The sequence below is a fragment of the Colossoma macropomum genome, unplaced genomic scaffold (genome assembly GCF_904425465.1).
Source record: "Colossoma macropomum unplaced genomic scaffold, Colossoma_macropomum, whole genome shotgun sequence".
NCBI classification, from domain to species: Eukaryota; Metazoa; Chordata; class Actinopteri; order Characiformes; family Serrasalmidae; genus Colossoma; species Colossoma macropomum.
The window spans coordinates 1,317,852-1,338,447 of record NW_023495818.1 but is presented as its reverse complement, the minus strand read 5'-3'; the positions used below and the strand labels follow the sequence as shown (position 1 = coordinate 1,338,447).

Genomic DNA, 20,596 nt, shown 5'->3' with positions numbered 1-20,596 from the left:
AATTTAACTCAGAACCATTAGCCAACTGTGTTTGCACACAGAGGAATTAGACCTCCGCATTTAACCCATCCATGCAGTGAAGCACCCACAAACATGCACACTAGTGAACACACACACACACTAGGGGGCAGTGAGCACACTTGCCCGGAGCGGTGGGCAGCCCTATCCAGTTGGAAGTTAGGTACCCTGCTCAAGGGCACTTCAGTCAAACGTGACCTGACTAATCAGTCCAGGGAGAAAATTCAGATTTCTTTTTTGGAAATCCACATTACTGATTTAATTTAACTGTCGGCTGTGGGGACCAAACCGGCGACCTTCCGGTCACAAGGCTGGTTCCCTAACCTCCAGCCCACGACTGCCCTTTAAAGAGTGGCTTTAAAGAGTCATAGTAAAAGCCCCCATTCTGAATGGTGGATAAGAGAACTGAATTAAATCAGTAATGTGGATTTCCAAAAAAAGAAATCTGAATTTTCTCCCTGGACTAAATGTAGCTGATCAGCCAAGTCATGTTTGATGTCTCACGTTGGCTTCTTTAGTAGCAGTACAGCCACAAGGCTAGTGTAGCTATTAAGTAATAGAAGCTTGTGTACACTGATTAGCATTGTACAAACTGCCTGTCTAAATCATCACACATCTGTGTTAAACTGTGTCATTGTTGAGTAATCTCAAATAGACTTGCTTATGTGGTTTCTGACACTGTATGACATATGTTGTCAACAAAAATGGACAAAAGCACTGTAAAAAAATAAAATAAAATATGTAATAAATTCAATAATTCATAATTCAAGATGGCTACCACTTCTGTTTTTAGCCGTTTTAGCTTGTGTTTTTAGCTATGCTAAAACAGTGGTACTTCTGTCTGTTTCACAGAGAACAGCATGCAGTGTCAGAAACCACATAAGCAAGACTGTTTCAGATTTTACTTGTAAGATAGATTAGCATTGTAGCTCTAGTCTAAAACTAAAGAAGCAAACTTCAGACACTAAACATGACTTGGCTGAGGTTTGAGGGGGAAAATGGGTATAGATTTGATTTGTCTTGCTGAACTATTTCTTCTAGCCCATGCACATGCATATGCAGTAACCCGTGCTCATACATGCATATGCACACACCCAAACGCACCACATAAAGGGACGTTTTCTGACACCCTACTGAGCAGAAGCCAAAGAAAACTTCCTCCTGCTAAGAAATCCTTGGCGGGTCAAGTGGTTTAATAATGGATGTCCTAAAAACCAACTCACAAGACCGAAGGGATACTTTCTGAATGACTAATTGACTAATTATCATTTATAATGATCTTTGGAAGCACTTTAATGCATTATTCTTCACACCTGGGTGGGGGTGGAAAGAGTACTGAAAATTCCTGCTGAAATGCCTGATATTTAATTAAATAAGACTAGGTCAGCTTCTATTGCAGTGAAAATTCAATTGAATACAAGCAAAGTTTTTAATAGAGAAAATTATTTCTGGAGAAAGTTATTTACTCAAGTAGGAACTGAAAAACTCCCCCACTGATAACTTTTTAGTTGCTTTTATGCCTGTGCAATCTAAAACTACTCAAGAGTTCATCAAGTAGAATACTTGTTTAGAAGTAAGTTAAGATAAAAGTATTGTGATTTTATAATTTGTAATTGATATGATTTTAATTTAACTCAAGTACTGTAATGAGAGGGGCTGTAATTTGTTATGTTTCACCTCTGTACCTGGACATAGGGAAATAAGGCCCAATCAATATGTTTGTTGGCTGATAATATTGGTTGATGTTGATGAAATGGTACTAATTGATCGGTCCCACTAATAATGTGCATACAGATATTGATTGCATACTAACTTGACACTGAAAATGACCATGATAATGATAATGAAGTCCCAATCAGCAGCCTAATGCAGCAATAGATCTTCCAAACAACAACAGAGTTTAGCTTAAATCTTATAATTATATGCTCTGTAAGAGAACCAGACTGTTATTTAGTGAATTGTTTTATATTTTACAACTAAGAATTTGATGGTTTCCAATATGCTGGAATTCCCTAGCTTACAGGACAATTCCACCAATCTTTCAAAATTCTGCATAATTAAAATGGTTAAGATGTAAACAGTCATTCAGAGTGGTTTGATGTGAAATGCTCAGTTCTAGAGAAACTTACTGAGTCAGAATTGTTCACAGTGGTGGTAACAGGAACCAGACATCTGAAGATTTTGATACACCTAAAAGCTCCTTCACAAAAAGTTATTACATGAAATTGTTATGGATACACTGCCTGATGTATGAGACATTGTTTTACTGTAATGTTGAGATGGTCTTGGCTTAACATATTGTCTAAAATCCACTGATGGCAGAGAGGCACATGCAGAAAGCAGCCCAAAAGCAAACCAGTTTTAGCAAAACAATATTTTAACAAAAAACACAGGAGATGCATGTAGGTTCAGTGGTCATTTTGACTATATTTGTGTTGTAGACATCATAGCCCCTGGTTCCTATCACCACCACTGTGAAGGAGCTGGTAGGTTTCTCTAAAGTGAACCATTTCACATCAACCCATTCGGTATGCCTATGTTTACATCTCAACCACTGAATTAAGAAATTTTGAAAAAATGATGGAATTCCCCTTTCAAGTCATTCTTCTTTAACTACATTACAGCAGTACCAGCTGAACTTGTAAATTTGAATACAAAACACCATCATGGTTAAAATAAACATGTAAAAAGCATCCAAACCTAACCATAAGTATGTGGACAATCTTTCTATGAAGAGAACTGATGAAAAATAATGAGAAAAAAGAGCTAATGTACATAAATCACCAAAACCACTAAGACTGATGGGAAGCACCTAAGTGCTACAATATTTGTGTTGTTTCAGACTTGTTGAGTCATATTAGACAGTTCACCACTTAGAGAGTCTGTTTAATTCCAGACTGTACTTAATTATGGTCTTAAAATCGTTATCTGCTAAAAATGTTCATATCAGCAGGGCTCTATTGAAAAGTGGTCTCAGATCAGTGATAGATGTATGGATACTTCTCGTGTTCTCCCTCACAGTGTGGTGCTGTGGTGCAGTGACTGCTGTGTCTCATTAATACAGCATGAAATTGGAAATGTGAATTCCCCCGAGGCATCCAGGCCCTGCTCGCTCATGCAGGAGAGGAAGTGTAGTTTAGGGGAGACAGGATAGAGGACACTGGAGACAAGTAGGAGGGAAACAAGGATAAAGAAAGAGAGACAGAGAGAGAGAGAGAGAGAAAAGAGAAAGCAGAATGTCAAGGCATGTTACTAAGGCAAGAATAAAAAGTATATTTGCATTGCTAAATGCAAATGCCGGATATCGCTGAAGGCTCGTGAAGAGGATTTTCTTTTCTTTTGTGAAGAAGAGAAAGCATATAAGGACAAAACAGGGGGGGAAATGCATTTACCAAAACACAACAGATCTCTGTCGTGTCTGCTTGAATGGGCTGCTGTTTTTAAAACTGCTTCTTTATCAATTTCTGCTCACCATCTGGGTTTTTTAAAGAGCTCATATAATAAATAAATGAATAATAATAATAATTATGAATAAATGAATAAATAAATAATAAATGTCATTTACTCCCAGTCAATGTGATCGACATACTTATATGGAACTAAACTGCCAAAGCAGCCTGTTTTGAATTCATTGTTTTTGTGATGCTGCAAAAGCTGAAGCATTTACACATATCTGCCTGTTCAGCCTATATCAGTTTAGCTGCACCCATTTACATTGAAGTTCAGCCCAGACTGTTTTCTTAATAAGGCACGAGGGCAATCATTACATACAGTCATGTATGTAAAGGTTTAGGTGCCTGTGGTCAAATTGCATGTTTTGTTGAAGTTTTGTGAATATAAGTTACACATCCTCTACAGAGAACATACTTTTTCCACAGTTTAATGCACAGTTACTGTTATTTGCTTGATTCAATAATTAATTTCTCAACAAACCATAAACATTATAAGTGAACCTCAGGTGAAAAAAAAAGACAAGAAAAGGATGTGGTCCCTTTAATGCAGTCCTGTCTTACCTCTCCTGTCTGTTCACAGTGCCTGGAGCCATGCAAGGAATCCTGGGAACTAAAGGATGGACCTTGTCGGGAGCTGTGCGAGGTATCAGCTACAATTTTCCTCACACTGTTTCTGGGATGCTCTTAGCAAGAGAGAAAAAATCCCCGTTTATTGCTCAGTCCACAGTCCTTGTTGTCTAAATACTGCTGATCATCTATTTTCCAATACTGAAAGACTTCTCTACCATATTAGTCAGTTCCCATTATTAAAATGACAAACAAAAATGAACTTCCTTAATTAGATTGCAGCTTTTTTTGGATGGAATTCAAGTTGACCTTGTTTCCTTTGTTTGCGAATCCTGTGATTGTTATAGATGAGAGTGGTTTTTTATTTATTTATATATTTTATTAATCTAAATTGATTTTTGAGCAAGCTGTGTTTTTCCTTTCCTCTTACATGATTCATAAAATTGCAAGAACAATGGGCGTTCTTTTAAACAATGGTCAAAGACATATAAGAGACACTCCTGAAAAAGATGGTTATTAACGAGTTCTTCAAGGGTTCTTTAGTTCTATAGAACCGTGAAAACTCAAAAAACCATTTAAATGCTTAAAGGGTTCTTTTTGAGAGAGGTTCTATATAGCACCAAAAAGAGCTTGACATTGTAGGTAGAACCCATAGAACATGGGTTCTACATTGCATTAAAATACATTGCACTAATGATACAAATATGTGTGTGTGTGTGTGTGTGTGTGTGTGTGTGTGTGTATGTATGTATGTATGTATGTATGTATGTGTATGTGTATGTGTATGTATATATATATATATATATATATATATATATATATACATATATATATATATATATATACATACACACACACACACACACACACACTTCTCTATACAGTCATGTGAAGATCCCTCATAATTATTTGTTTAAGTCACACCCATTGCTAACAAGTGTATACAAGCAAGCACATAGCCATGCAATCTCCATAGACGAACGCTGGCAGTAGGTCACACTGAAAAGCTGCTAGATCTGCCCTCAACTGCTTTTTGCGGTGTATAATTGAAGTGGTTGTGAGCAACAAGTAAACCGTGGAAACTTGCAGAGCGAGGCCACTGAGAGCCGAAGCGCAAAGCGCATGAAAATCATCTGTCCTCTGTTGCATCCCTCACTGAGTTCCAAGCTGCCTCTGGAAGCAATATCAGCACAAGACTGTGAGTTGGGAGCTTCATGAAATGTATTTCAATGGTTGAACAGCTGCACACAGGTCTCAGATCACTGTGCTTAAAGCCAAGCGTCAACTGGAGTGGTATAAAGCTCCGGTCACTGGAATCTGCAATTCCATCATCTGGAATGATGAATCATACTTCATTATCTAGCAGAATGATGGATGGGTATGACAGACGCTAGGAGAACGCTACCTACTGGAATGCATAGTGCTGACAGAAAGTTTGGTGGAGGAGGAATAATGGTCTGGGGCTGTTCCTCAGGGTATGGGCTTGGCCCCTTTGTTCCAGTGAAGTGTAGAGTTAAGGAAACGCCATACAAAGACATTTTAGACAATTATATGCTGCCAACTTTGTGGCAACAGTCTGGGGATGGCCCTCTCCTGTTCCAGCAAGACTGTGCCCCTGTGTTTAAAGGGACATAGTTTGACGGGTTTAATGTGGAAAAACTCCAGTGGCCTCCACAGAGCTCTGAGCTCAACCTCTGGGATGAACTGGAACGTTGATTGTGAACCAGGCCTTCTCGTCCAAATGCAGTGTATGACCTTACAAATGATCTTTTGACTAAATGGGCACAAATTCCCATAAACATGCTCCAAAATCTTGTGGAAAGCATTCCCCCGGAGGAGTGGAGGCTGTTATAGCCGTAAAGAGAGGGGGCAACTTCATATTAATGCTCACACCCATGCTTTTGGAATAGGATGTCCAGCATGGCATGTCCACATACTTTTGGTCAAATATTGTATATTGCTATTGGTAGCAAACGTCTTTTCTTAGTCTAACAAAAAACGCAACAAAGCATGATAACATGGCTAACAAAAAGTAGAAGTTAGTAGTCGGCAATTAGCATGAGGCTACTTAGTGACTATTCACTTTCATTCATTTGTAGCAACTATTAGCTTTTTTGACTGAAAAAAATATGTATAACAATGGTTCTTTAAAGAACCTTCCATTGAAAGATTGGGAAGCAAATCTGGTTCTTCTGTACCATTACTCTAAAGAATCATTTTGGCACCTTTTAAGAGTGTATTATAACAAATGACAACATTGGCATTTCCATAGTGCTATTTAACCCAACCACAAAATTACACAACTATCATAAAACAATGTCTCTGGCATCAGGCAGTGTGTAGATAATGATTTCGCGAAATAACTTCCTGTGATGAGGCTTCAAGAGACATTAAACTCCTCAGATGTCTGGTTCCTATCAGCACCACTGTGAACAATTCTGACTCAGTAATTTTCTTTAGCATGGACACTTTTCTCATTATACGAAGTGAATGATTTTGTGTACATCTTAAAAATTGAACTATACAGTAATTTAGAGTAATCAATGGAATTCCCCATTATTATATAGTAACTACATTATTATATAGTAACTACTATGACTGTATAGTAACCACTATGAGACTAATATGTAGGTTGTCAAGAGACTGGGAAAAGGAAGTCTGTTGAAGTTTAAATGGTTAAAACCTTCTATAAATCACTGTGCTACTCCTATTTGCATCCACAGCACGCGTTTCCGAAGCGTCATGGTGAGTGTGTGACAAGCTGTGAGTTTCTGCGCTCGGTCATGGTGGTGAAGCAGGGTGAATGTCCAGCTCCAGAGCGGGCCACTGGCTTTGCCGCCGCCTGCGTGGAGGGCTGTGAGGAGGATGGAGAATGCTCTGCCCACAAAAAGTGCTGCCCCAATGGCTGTGGACACACCTGCCAGCCGCCTAGGAACCTGTACAGAGGTGCGACACAGTGTAACACAATGCAGAGTACATGTAAGATAACACATCACAACACAGTGAAACCCAATGCATTGCCACAACATTATGCATTTTACACTCCAGGCGCTCCTCTGAAGCCCAGGAAGGAGCTGGTGTTTGAGGAGCTGCCCTCAGGCGTGCTGGAGGTGCGCTGGTCCTCCAAGTTCAACGTGTCGGCCGAGCCCGTTCTGAACGTGCTGCAGAGAAGGTGGAACTACGGCATCCACCCCAGCGAGGATGGAGCTACTGAATGGCAAGTGGTGGCACAGGTACGTGTGCATGGTTGAGAAAAAAGGGAGAGAAACATGGTGCTTATGTTTAAATGTGTTTAAATTCATCCATCCACACTTACTCTCTCACATTCTGTCAGTCACTCGTCCATTCTCATCCTGCTCTGCCATTCAGACATTTAGAATCACTGTTCAGAAGTTTGGCATAAATGTTTTTCATGATATAAATCAAGGTAGTGGCAGATACATAAAATTAGTGCTATATACTAGCACTGTGCCATCCCACAGGTTCCAAATAGTTAGCAAGAAGCTATAAACAAAGACATTTTAGATGTGGGAGAATTAAAAACAAAGTTGCAGATGATTCTAATATGACAGAGAAAGCTGTATTATGAATTTAATATCCAGAATGCTATATTTCAAAAATGGTCTTCAAATTTCAGCAGGTTACCTAACAAAAAAATTAGTGTACAAATAATTACACATGATCCTACTGTGGTTCCCAACATACATACTAAAACTATAATTTCTTTCAAATTAGGTCAATCTTGCATGCAATGTACACGTATACAACTACAAAGTATTCCCTATGAATAACAGTCCATTGTCCAATACATGCCAAAATTTTCCCCTTATGAAAGCTGGGTGGTCCTAATCTCGGGTAATACTTATGTAAGCACTGCCCTGGCCAATGACAAGGTTTATATGGTTTGTCCTGCCCCCACAGCTTTAATAAAACGTCTCTTACACCCTCTCTTCATTCGAGTTAGCTAGTAATCTAGCCATTCTGACTGCCTGTCAACCACCCATTCATTAACTGGCACCTTGAACAGTAAACCGAATACTTGAGCACCGTGCGCATCCCTAGTTCATTTATTCATTCGACTGTCAAACCAGCCATGCTGGGATTCTGTGTTTGTGTGAAAGAACCTTACCTTCTTTAAAAGCATCACAACATTAAAGCTAGATGATAATTTTACTGAGTCATGGAAACAGCAGGGATCGTCTAAAACGGGTCCCCAGTGTCATCCACAAAGGCTGTGGATTTTCAATCCAACGAAGCAGAAGCACCTCATACAACTAATCAGTTGTTTGAAGACTAAGACCAAAAGAAAAAGTGTGCTAAAATCAGCAGGAAAGTGTTTTATTTAAGTTCGTTCTCTGGGCAGGATGTATTAACTTATTTTCACTTAGAAAACTATCAAAGCATGTGCAACTTTTGCATATGACTGTATAGTTTGTCACATCTTATCTTGTTTTTCATTCAAAGTTTGCTGGATGATAATACTCATTTTTAGTATCATACAACCTTTTCTCATATATTTTATACATTAAATTATTTCCTGAAATCTAAAAATATCATTTGGTGTCTGGTTTAAAGTATTTAAATCTACATTATGTAAGTTGTGCATTATGCTTAAAATAACAGCACTTATCTATAGAATGGAAGTGTCTATATTGTGGCTGTTGTACTGAATCCTCTGTCTCTGATTGGATGTTGTAGACGTCTGAGGAGCGCGTGTGGCTGTCTGATATTCGACCCGGCCGCTGGTATCAGTTCAGGGTGGCTGCGGTTAACGTGCACGGCACCAGAGGATACACCATGCCCAGCAGACACTTCAGATCATCCAAAGGTCAGAGAGACACTGAGCTAGAGAATATTTATGACATGACTGATTTGAATCACTCCGTGTTGTCATTGCTGATGATGAGAACAGCATGGTGTAGTTTTATATTCATCATATTCTCATCTGTGGTTATTTCTCACAAGATGTTTTATTTTGATTTGAATTTGATGAAGTTATTGTTGTGTGAATTGTCATGTTATTTTATTTTTGCACATTTCTGTATAATTCTTTTACTTATAATTAATAATTAATTATTTGTAAATAATTAATATTTACTAGGAGTACAACGATACACATATTTTCAGGCTTGATATGATGTTTGATTCTAAGGTCATATACACATTGATGCCTGGTTTAGATCACTGATGGTGCTTTTCAAGAAAGACGTCAAATACTTGACAGAGAGACCAAAGAGGATATCAGTATTAAATTACATTATACTGTATGGAACATTTTCTTTTTTGATACTCTATTAAAATAGTGATTTAATTACTGATTGCATACGAATAGTGTAGCAAACAACAATAATAATAAACCAGATGAAGTAACAGATTCAAGTAGTGTCTAGGGCACACAAAGACCCTCCCATGCACTAAAAAATGATGGGACATCAGGTAATAGAGGACACTAATAACACTTTTGTTTATTCAAATCATAAGTGATTAAATAGTGTATTTGTGTTTATTAGCATATTATTTCTAACTGAGCAGAAGGAAATATAAATACAACAGTTTCATTAGTGCGAATTACATGTACATGTTCATTAAACTCAATTTAATCTAAATGGTAACGCTTTATTTGGATAGTCCACTGTAGATGTTTTGCAGATGCTTATCTTACACTTAACTCACATTCAGCTAAATATCTGTCTTCATTTTCCTGAACGCTAATTCTAACTCTAACTTTAACTTCAAACCTAAACCTAATCCTAACCCTGACCCAAGTTTCAGCAGATAGTTTGTAAATAATTTGAACATCTCCAGATAATCTATTGAGGGTCTGTCCAAATAAAGTGGGGCTGAATATTTTCTGTGTTATATTTTATATGACTCTCTATATAATATCTCTCTCTCTCTCTCTCTCTCTCTCTCTCTCTCTCTCTCTCTCTCTCATATGTAATCAATATTTCTCCCATTCAGATCCATCCCCGCCTCCGGCCCCCTCTGACATGCGGGTCAGTCACATGTCCTTTGGTCCAGACCGGTCCGTGTCTGTTCATGTAAACTGGGAAGCTCCAGCAGACTTGGACATCCCAGTACATCATTACAAACTGTCCTGGAGCTGGACAGTCAGCGGTGGAGAACTGGCCACTCCTCCAAAACTCAAGAGGAGGAAGACCGTCAATGGGGTAAATATTATTCAGCTTCCTTTCTTTCTTTCTTTTTCTTTCTTTCTTTCTTTCTTTCATGCCTTCCTTTCTTTTAGGCGTTTCTCTCTCTCTCTCTCTCTCTCTCTCTCTCTCTCTCTCTCTCTCTCTCTCTCTCTCTCTCTCTCTGTCTCTCCCTCTCTCTCCCACCACCAGCAGGCTGCTCTAATTCCTCAAACTCCCCTCAAAGGCAGAAACTCCACAGCTCCGTTTTTCTTTTTCATTCGGCAAGCCGCAACAAATTAAGTATCCCAGCGCAAACGGCGCAAGATAAACAACTCGCGAGAGCGCCTTTGATCACACAAAGCCTTCAATCAGAGCTCTCAGACAGTGAAGCAGGGTGGTATTGCATTGCATCACTGCTGCTGGCAAAAGGCAGCATTTCTCTGCGTCGTCCGACAAATGGCCAAAAACAGCATATCGGCTCTCGTTCCGTTAGAGAAAAGGAAATCTCTTAATAACAACGAAATTGTTTTTCTTCGAGTGAGATCATTTTCAAGGAGTTTATTTTTTTTCTTTCCCCTGAGCAATTTCAGGGGTGGCAGCGGCACTGTTTGTGTTTTATCTACATGCTACATTTTTCAAAAGGCTGGAGGGGGAGTTGTGGACATTTTCTTGTAAACCCACATTTTTTAAATAACTGCTGGTTGAATTGGGACACATCAAAACCTTGCTTTAATATAAAACCTCTAGTGCTGTATTTGAAGCTCTTATTACAAAAGGAAAATAATGGAAATCATTTGTTTATCCAAGCCATACCAGAATGCCAAATACAAGAATTTGAATTACATCATGTGCTGTATTTCCATACACGAAAGCTTTTGTCTTGTTTAATTGGTTAGATGATTAATAAATGTAGTAATAATACATCACTAAATGTTCTTTGTACCATCTGAATGCAGTCAGGTGCTAACTGGGTTTGACAGAGTTTACATTGTTTTCTTATAAACCAAAGGCAAAAGGAATTGATTGACATGATTTTTAAAGTTTGTAAACCTTTACACTGAGCATTTAGTGGGTCCCTACTTTTATTATGCACTCTTATAACATAAGAATAGTTCATGCAATGCCAGTTGGCGTTGCAGTCCGTGTAGTTACTGAAATAATAACCCTTAGGATGTAATAAGCCTGCAGTTTTAAGGGATTAATGAAGACTTCAGAAGCATCCCAGTGGGACAATGTCATTACATTTATTATTACTTTTAGCAAAAATAATTAAAAGGAACAATTCAACCCAACACTTATCTGATTCTTTAACATCCGCCCATTGGCTTCCATTGTAAATGTCTGAGTCAACAGTTTTTGTTATTTTTTAAAGTACTAGGAAATATGTTGTCATTGTCTGACTGTTCTTTTAAGAATCAGTTAGCTGGACACTATTGCTGCAGACATTTTAATGAGCCTATTTATTCTGTTAATAAATGTATTGTTGTCTATTATCTCTTAAAATATGAATGTTCATGGTTGTTTGTATTGCTTCCAAAATGTTGGCCTATAGTGAAAATATGACTGTTCAAACACATGGACCTTCCTGAAGAGGCACTCTGGCCAAATTGAAATATAGCAAACAACAAATGTGAGATAAACATACTTATTCGCGCCTCTTACAGCAGAGCAGCAGTAGTCTCTAAAGTGAGATTTTCTGGTGTAAGAGGTAGGACTTTCCTGCCCCGCAACTGCTTTGGGGTGGATTTTTGGTGGCAGACTGCTTTGATTTCCATTAGCTGGTGAATGCAGAAGGAAAGCAAATAGCTCATGTTGTTGCTGGGAAACCAAATACCTTAATGCAACCTCATAACTGTAGTAACTGTCTTCAAATCATCACTAGAATGGAGGAATGGATTACTTAAACGGCAGAAATGACTCCTCAGATTAGGAGGTTAGGTGATTTAGGAAACAAGCTAAAAGCTAAGTTAGCAAGCTAGACAACTGGCTATCTTGATTCTTTACCTTAGTTTTGCTTATTTTCTTAGGCTGAAAGGATAAAAAACTTGTCTCTGGTGTTCATTTTGTGCTTAATAAACATAGAATCACTGTTTTTTTTATGATTTTCTTCAATGATTGTTACACTAGAGAGTTACACTAATGCTAGCTCAGGTGCATTTGTTAGCAAATCATTAGCTAGCTGTCAGAATTGGTTGACGTAACAAGGATTTCTTACGTGTTTGTGCAAAGCATGCTGGGTATTGTAGTGAGAGAAAACTGATGAATGAAAACATGATAACGATATAAAGCAAGGTTGAGGCATATAATGCTGTGCTGCATAACACAACAAATAACATGATAAACTAGCTTTAGGCCAGAAAGCCCCTTTACACTTATTTTGTGAATATGATATACAACATGTACTCACTGTACATTTATCTATGGCTCTTGGATAAAGGGGCCACTTTAGCTGTCTGATCCTTCAGTACTGTGGCAGCATTCTTACCTTACCTTCTTACCTTTTTTGTGTGTAGGACTCTAGTTCAGCCGAACTGGAGGGTTTGAGGGAGAATAGAAGCTACACACTCGAGCTGCAGGCCGTATCCTACTGGGGCCAACTCCCTCTGAAAAGCTCCAAGGCCATCCTGCGCTTCTCAACACAACGGACAGAGACGCGTATGCACCTTATTCACTTATCTTTTAAAGGGATGCTTCACCCATACAGTGCTAATGTAGCTTACCATGCATGAAAGCTTTGTTGCCATATAGCATAACTGAATGGTAATGGCACCCTCAGCTTTCATTCATTGTAAGTAAGGTTATTGGTTATTATAATTTTAATCCCGTAGACAAACCTACCTAACCTAGGTTTTAGATTCACAGTTATCAAGTGCTTTATCAGAGTTACTGAATAATTGAATAAGTCTTAAATGGGCAGTATCATGGAAAACCAATTCTCCTTGCTTTCTAGTTTGATGTAGATATTTTATTAAGCATTGTTCATGTTTTAAAACAGACCATTCACTTCCCAGTCTATGCAGTCTATATGTTAAAATCAGGCTGCAAAAAAATTGCATTAATTGTTGTAACAAAAAAATCTAAACAACATGTTTACAGATATCTTTCTATTTAGTCTAAAGCAGTTTAGCCCCACCCATTTACACTGAAGTTATAAGGAGTGTTTCTCCTGGACTGCTTTTTTTGAGACAGCCAGTCAGAACTGAGGCCATTTATATCTATCCACCTTAAAGGCTCAGTAACCAAAACAGCCTGTTTGATTAAGTGACAAATAGAGGTGGGAAAAAGATTAATGTCAGAAAAAAAAATTTTTTTTGGTGCATTAAACCACTTAAACTTCATAAGTGGACCTCAGGGAAACAGGATGTGGGCCATTTGAGTTTAACAATCTAATAATAAGCCACCCGTTTAAGGGATTAATGCATTTTCCCCTTGTAAAGGGATTTATTTACTAATGCATGTTTCTTCTGTAAAGTTTACACTTCTTATGGGTGTTGTGAATGAAAGGAGCGCTATAAATTCTCCACATTTTTCTACTCTGCCTTTATTTCCCGTAATCTTGGTTTAAGTGTTATTACTTTCAGAGTGCCTTGCATATTTGGTGGCTTTGGTTTGTATTCGGTTTCATGCCAGTGATACTGTGTTTTCATGATTGGCTTCGTTTCAGAGCCCACGGTGAGTTCTGTGCCTCAGAAATCTCAGTCAGACATTCTGGACGTGGGCACACCATTCTACCAAGACGGACAGCTCCAGGTTCGCGTTTACTGGAAGAAACGAGGTATGAAGGAATGGAAGGAACGGATGGATCTCGTCTTTCATCAATTCAGGGGCTATGGGAAAAACCCTGTGGTGTTTTGAACTGCAGTAAAAAGGACCCCACCTCAAAGCACAGATCTGTCTTTGCGTAAACAAAGAGCTAATCATAAAGTTAAGGATCAGGATTTTGTGTAATTAAAAGAAGAACAATGGCTTGCTGCCACTTGGCCGGAAAAACTTTACTCAAATCAGTGTAGTCTTGATCATGAACTAGCATGTCTGCACTTATTAAGAAGCTGTGACAGTTGCATTACTTGGTGAATGATCTTAGATGTGTACCTGGAACTACATGCTGCTGCCCTTGAAGATGAATATACTTTGTATCCACTGTAAATGGTCAGAAAAGAGCCTCGATTTTGTATGGAGGCATCCAAGGATAAAGCCCATGAATCATTTTAATATAAGTCCAGAATTGGCCACAGTTCAAATGCATTCATAATCCTTCTAATGGATGGGGAAGAGATTTGAGAAGACTACTCATGCTTATCACTGCTGTACATTATGGAGATTGCCTGGGTTTGGGTGCCATCATTCAGCAGACAAGGGACATGATATGCAGGCATTTGACTACAGCTAAACTGCAAAAGAAACAAAATGAAATGATTTTCATGAAAAGAATGAAATCAAGTCAGATCTTCTTTCATATAGTTCTTTTCATGCAAACATTGCAAGGCGAAGGGGCTATACAGACTGAAACGAATGAGATAATTCAAAGGTATGAATGAGATCAGGATATAAAATGTTTTTGGTGGTTTCTGTACATCTTAAAGTAAGCCTGAAATGAAAAATGCCATTTTTACCTTGTTAGTTCATATCCCTGGTCACGGTTCATCACATCGTTTTATTAAAAAGACAAAACTTTTTTCCCTGTAATCTTCAATCAAAATGTAATGACTTTTACTTACTTCTAAAACATCTATTGAGTTTTGATTATGTCATTGTCCAACAGCAGGCAGGGCAAAATAATATTAAGAGTATGATTGTATCACCTCCCCCTCTTACCAGCCCCACCTATCGTGTAGAAAAAGGCTCAGCTAGCTCAGAGACCATCCCTGATACCATCTTTCACTCAGAAATATGTCAGCATGAAAATAAGGTGTTATGATTTCCCATTCAAGTTGACTTTAATTTTATTTTAATCTGTTAACTTTTATCTTAGTTCTGTTTAAAAGAAGCTTGTTTGCTTTCTTGCTGCTTTCTTGTATCATTTATAGAACAGTCCTAGGCAACCTCACTTCGCTTTGTTCTACACTGAAGACTAGTTGCTTGTTGTCATTCTCACTATAGCATTGTCTAATTTATGGTTGCAAAGGGGATGGATATAAAAAAATTGTCCAGCTTGCAACTTTTTACACTGTCCGAAATGTCATTAAGAAATGAAAGATAAGGGGAACAAGGGAATATCTGGAAGACCATGAAAACTCTGAGACAGAACTGCTAGTATGCTAGCCCAAAAGGCAAAGCAAAACCCCCATATGACAGCAAAGGACTTGCAGGAAGGTTTAGCTGACTCACCAGTGTTGGTGCACCCATCTATTGTGCAGCGTTGCTTGAACAAACATGATCTGCAAGCAACATATAGAAACATCACGAGTAGATAGAGGAATGAATTCCACTAAATATCAGCAAATTCTAGAAGCAAACATGACAAAATCAGTCAAGAAACTGAAGCTGAAAAGAGGCTGGCTTCTACCACTTAAGACATTCCTCAAAATCCACCACAAGCTACTTCAAGAAACAGAAGCTGAAGCTTTTGAAATGGCCCTCAGAGTCCCCTTACTTAAACATCATTGAAAATCTGTGGGTAAATTTTAAAAATGCTGTGCATGCAGATGACCCAAGGACTATCAGAGAACTAGAAGTGTCCTGGAAGGAAGAGTGAGTGAAAATTATTGTGTTTGGTACCTTCAGGTCTTGTACATTTGTTGTGGCTTTGGGCCAGATGTGTCTAATTTAGCTGGTTTTCAATGCTAAAACCACTGCCTGTTTTCTTTTCCAGACCCAAATGTGAGCCGTTACCGTGTGCACTGGTTCCCTGAGTTCTGCTCGCATAATGGAAGCAGAATCCAGGAGAAGCTCATCACTCAGGTAGCCTCCCAATTCATCTTACCCACTAGAAATTTACAGGTACAAGGCTCATACCCTGGCATGAATTCAACCATAAGACAGATCACTGTAGGAAATAACAATTGATCACTGTGAGTGGATAAAAGACCAAATGGGAAATCTCGAGAAGTTCTTTGAGGAGTTCCTTTGAGAAACACAAAGCAGGAATGTTGATGACAAGTAGTTTAACTTAGAAGACAGATACTCATGTGGTAAGAAATCAGACACTAGCTCACTTTAAAACTTTCCCACTATTACTAGAAAACAGTCAAATATCGATTAAAATACTGAGCTCTAATTCTACCGAAGTCTTAATTGGTGTCAGAGCTGATCATGGCTTATTTTAATAGGTCAGTATTGACTATATCAAGCGAAGTCAATGCCTTGTTGCATTCAACTGTGGAAGTATTTCTGGTTTTGCATATCCTCTTTGGGGGCTGAGCCCTCCTAACTTAAAATCACCCCGGTTCACAGTATGTGACATACATACTAAAATGAACTGACTTTACTGTAGCATTTTAATATAATTGGCAGCATATCTTACCAAAATTGTATTGATTTTACCAACTTTAATGTACTTTATTTGTGCACTATGCGTTTTTTTTATCTATGGATATACAAATATTAAATCAGACTTGATATCAACAGATACCTAATAATAAACTATACAATTTAGGACCGGGGCAAAAAAAAACCTTGATTGTGACTTTTCATGATTTTTATCTTTTATTTTCTTCTCATGATCTTAATTGTACTGGGGTGCTCATAACTTCATTATATTGTGCTCCAAAGGAGAATTATGCAAGCCTGCCTGGTCTACAGTTCTCCTGCAAGTATAAAGTCTTCATCCATCCAGCGGGGTCCAAAGGCCGAGTGCAGGCAGAAAGCACTACCTTCTACACCCCATCCTGTGCTTCCATCCAGGGAAAAAGCGCCAAACCTATCCTCTGCCCTGGAGAACCAGGTTAGTCTCCTATATCAATAGACTAATAGATAAGTTTACACAAGCGCTGTGCAAGCTTATTCTCACAAACAGCAAGGATTAGAGGTTTATCTCTTAATTTTGCTCAGGGCATCTGTTACCTGATTAAGAAGCAGTAGACCATACCTGCAGATGCTCCAGAGTATTAAATCACAGAGGTGCGCCTCAGCGTCTCATTATCCCTTAGAAGCCAAAAGTTATTACTGTCATTAGTTTCACTCTGAAGTGGTGCAACCATCTGAATGTTGATCCTGTCGTCAGAAGATGTGTGAGTTCAGTCAATGGTGATGCTACAGCCATCCAAGGCTGAGAGTCCAAGACAGCATAATTGGTCTCACTCTCTCTGGGTGGGCGGGATGGTCCTCACTTTTCCTATCGCTTAATGTGATGACATGGGCGTTTGTCAGCTAATGCAACAAAATTGGTAGTTTGAGTTTTTCTCCAAGCACACTGAACTGTCCAATGATATTGCAGTAGGGGGAGTTCAAAAGATGCTGTTGCTAGATTCATGTGTTTTGGAGGATGCATATACTAGTCTTCTCTTTCCTAGCTTGGTAGCAGCATGTGATGGGGATACCCAGCTCGTGCTTAGGATCCGGCAACATCTAAATCGGTGGGGGCTGGGATTGGATGAAAATCTGGTTGTTTCAGTGACCTACAAGAAATATTACTATAAAATCACACTTCCAGGGGTTAATAATAGACCAATATAATGTATTAGTTAAATGAGTTAAACAGAGTCAAAATCGTATACAATGGAGCTTTCCAAAGTTTTTCACTTGTGTTTACAACTTGGTCACCATTTGAGTGGAATTTACTTGAGGTACATTCAGAAGTTCATGAGTTTAATGGGGATCCCAAAATACAACATACATCTGTGTGTGGAATCTTGAATATAGGGTACTGAAGGACGACTGGTCCTCATTCACCCCAGTTCTTTGCAAGAGTTGACACAAGGTGTCTTCATAACATAAAATTGTCTTCGTAAGGTCTTCACTTTCATGGCTTGGTAGCGTCGTGTTCTGGCCTAGCTAGTGCATGTAAATTGGTTTCAAAAAAATTGACGGGGTGGCGGCGAACTGAGTAAAAATGTGGATGCTTCAGTGAGCTACAAGTGAGAAAAATTACAGCTAAATGAGTCAAATGGAGCATATCAGCTTTTGATTAATTCACATCAGGCCGGTCTCCCTTCTAATCCCTTTAATTATCCTTTGAACATTTCTTTCTGTAGCTGCTCCGCCAAAAGTCCTGGCCAGGGCAGAGAACCTTACTGCAGCCTTCTCCGTCCACAAGGGCAACGTGACTGGCTTGTTCTCGTGGGTGGTGGCCGTGCCTCGATCACCTCAGCAGGTCACAGGCTACCAGGTCACCTGGGCAGAGGTCACCGCCGAGAGCCGCAAAAACAACCTTGCAAACAGCCTCATCTCTCAGTCCCAAATCCTACCTCCAGTGAGTGCCTGACCACCATCACTCTCACCTTTCCAGCATTATAAAAATAAAGGTTCTTTGCAGGGATATACAATTGTTGGAAAAATATTAATTTGTATTGAACCTCTATGTTATGTGGAGATTCTTTTTAAGAGTTTTGCTTCCACGTATCATTTACAAAAGGGTTTCTCAAAGATCTACCCACTGAAAGGTCCTTTAGGGATCCATAAGTGGTTAAGCTATGGCATTGTTTACATGAACACCTTTGGCACCTTTCTTTTTGACAGTGCCTATATTATGATGCAAAAAACAAACTGAGTTTTGTCTACTAGTGTATGCAGATGTTCCTTGAAAAGTTAGAATATTGTCATGTGAGCTAATTGTAAGTACTAGTTGTTTGCCTATGATTGGTCATCAGTGCCTGACAAATTTATCAGTATATATATCTGCTTGGATGGACCAATGACATCACTCCCTGCATGAGTTTACACAGTATCAGATGTTATCAGTCTGCTGATACAGTTATGTGCAAAGGTTAGACACCTGTGGTTAAATTACATGTTTTGTTGATTTTCTAAGTGAAAATAAGTTAACACATCCACTACAGAGAACACAGTTCTGCAAACTTTAATGTACAATTACTGTTTATTTTCTGAATTTAACATATCGGGGGAGAAAGGAAACATACAATGTGGCCTTTGCAAAAATGACATTTTATATTTCATTATTTTCCAATATGTTTAAATCAACAAAAAAACATTTGTGCACTAAACTTCGTAAAAACAAATGGCATACTTAAGTTCCTTGTAGAGGATGTTTTAACTTGTTTTCACTTAGAAAATCATGTCTAGTCTTGCAAACTGGTAAACTCTTATTAAACTGTAGCTTGCTCATGTTTTGCACTTGTGTTTACAACTTTGTCACCATTTGAGCACCACTTCCTTGTGGTAAACTTGGAAGTTTTGCATTTTACAAGGACCTCAAAATGCACCATAAGTCTACTTAGTCTTGTCCTGACCAGTTTGAGGAAGACTAGTCCTCAGTTCTTTGCAAGGTGCGACAAAGTGTCTTTGCAACACAGCTGTCTTCATGAAGTCTTCATAAGTCTTTACACAATATCCCTTTACACCAAATGTGGTCAGTCAGTCAAAACATGTTTGGTGTCTGAAGTTTGCTTCTTTAGTTTTGCACTGGAGCTATGAGGCTAAGTTATCTAAGAATTATTGACAGTCTATGTCAGTCAGATTCTTTAAATTTAGAAACTAGAGCCTGAAACTGTGCACAATAGCCAGTCCCAGCAGTCAGACCTTGGTCCAAACAAAATAGCTCTTTAGTCTTGATCCCCAAAATAGCTTTTCCACATTTCAGGCCATTGCATGGGGCACCTTTTATTTGGCTAGATCGATCCAATGTATTCCCCTGATGCTTGTTTATAAAACGTCAAATGTAAAAGTCAGTGCATTTTATGTTTTATTTTTTTTTCCAATATGTCAAATTGTCAAATATCCAATATCTCTCTCTCTCTCTCTCTCTCTCTCTCTCTCTCTCGATCTCTCTTTTTCTTTCTCTTTCTTACTCTCTCTCCCTCAGGAGCGAAATATTCTTGTAGTCTCTGGCTTGCAAATGGCGTCTCTCTACAGGCTGGAGGTGGGGGTGATGACCACTGGAGGACAGGGTCCAACCACTTCCAGAACCTTCCAGACTCCAGGTCATGCCAGGCCAGTCCTGCAGTATAGTAAGCACCCAAAACCTAATGAGCACTTTTGTTTTAGCTTTAAAATACCATTTATATAACATTGATTTCTATTCCTTTCTGCTTTGTGGTTGCATAAGAAATAATACACCATAATAAGATGCTGCTAATGATGTTTCATTATAAATATGTATGTATAATGGTGAGTCTGGGCTTTATTCAAGGTCTTCAGCACCCAATGCTTGGAATAGAAAATCTTTTTTTAAAGTGTGGCCTTTAGAAGCCATCCAGCCATCCAAGGAAAATGCAATGTCAAGTGACTGTGACATAGAGGCTTTTAAATGTTGATAGAAGTCATGGTTGTGGATTTGTGAAAGCCAATTAGAAGGTCACAGCATGCCTG

The 20,596-nt window shown here is 38.7% G+C and overlaps 1 protein-coding gene across 1 annotated transcript in view; it reads left to right on the top strand.

Moving 5' to 3' along the window:
• The window catches only part of anos1a (anosmin 1a), a 37,007-nt gene that overhangs the window by 15,506 nt on the left and 905 nt on the right, over positions 1-20,596 (top strand). The window contains exons 3-13 of the mRNA XM_036563571.1: positions 4,051-4,113; positions 6,761-6,983; positions 7,086-7,270; positions 8,736-8,865; positions 9,999-10,207; positions 12,685-12,826; positions 13,836-13,946; positions 15,984-16,072; positions 16,883-17,054; positions 18,304-18,521; positions 20,091-20,235. Coding sequence (XP_036419464.1) covers positions 4,051-4,113; positions 6,761-6,983; positions 7,086-7,270; positions 8,736-8,865; positions 9,999-10,207; positions 12,685-12,826; positions 13,836-13,946; positions 15,984-16,072; positions 16,883-17,054; positions 18,304-18,521; positions 20,091-20,235 — 1,687 coding nt within the window. The remainder of the gene's footprint in view (positions 1-4,050; positions 4,114-6,760; positions 6,984-7,085; positions 7,271-8,735; positions 8,866-9,998; positions 10,208-12,684; positions 12,827-13,835; positions 13,947-15,983; positions 16,073-16,882; positions 17,055-18,303; positions 18,522-20,090; positions 20,236-20,596) is intronic.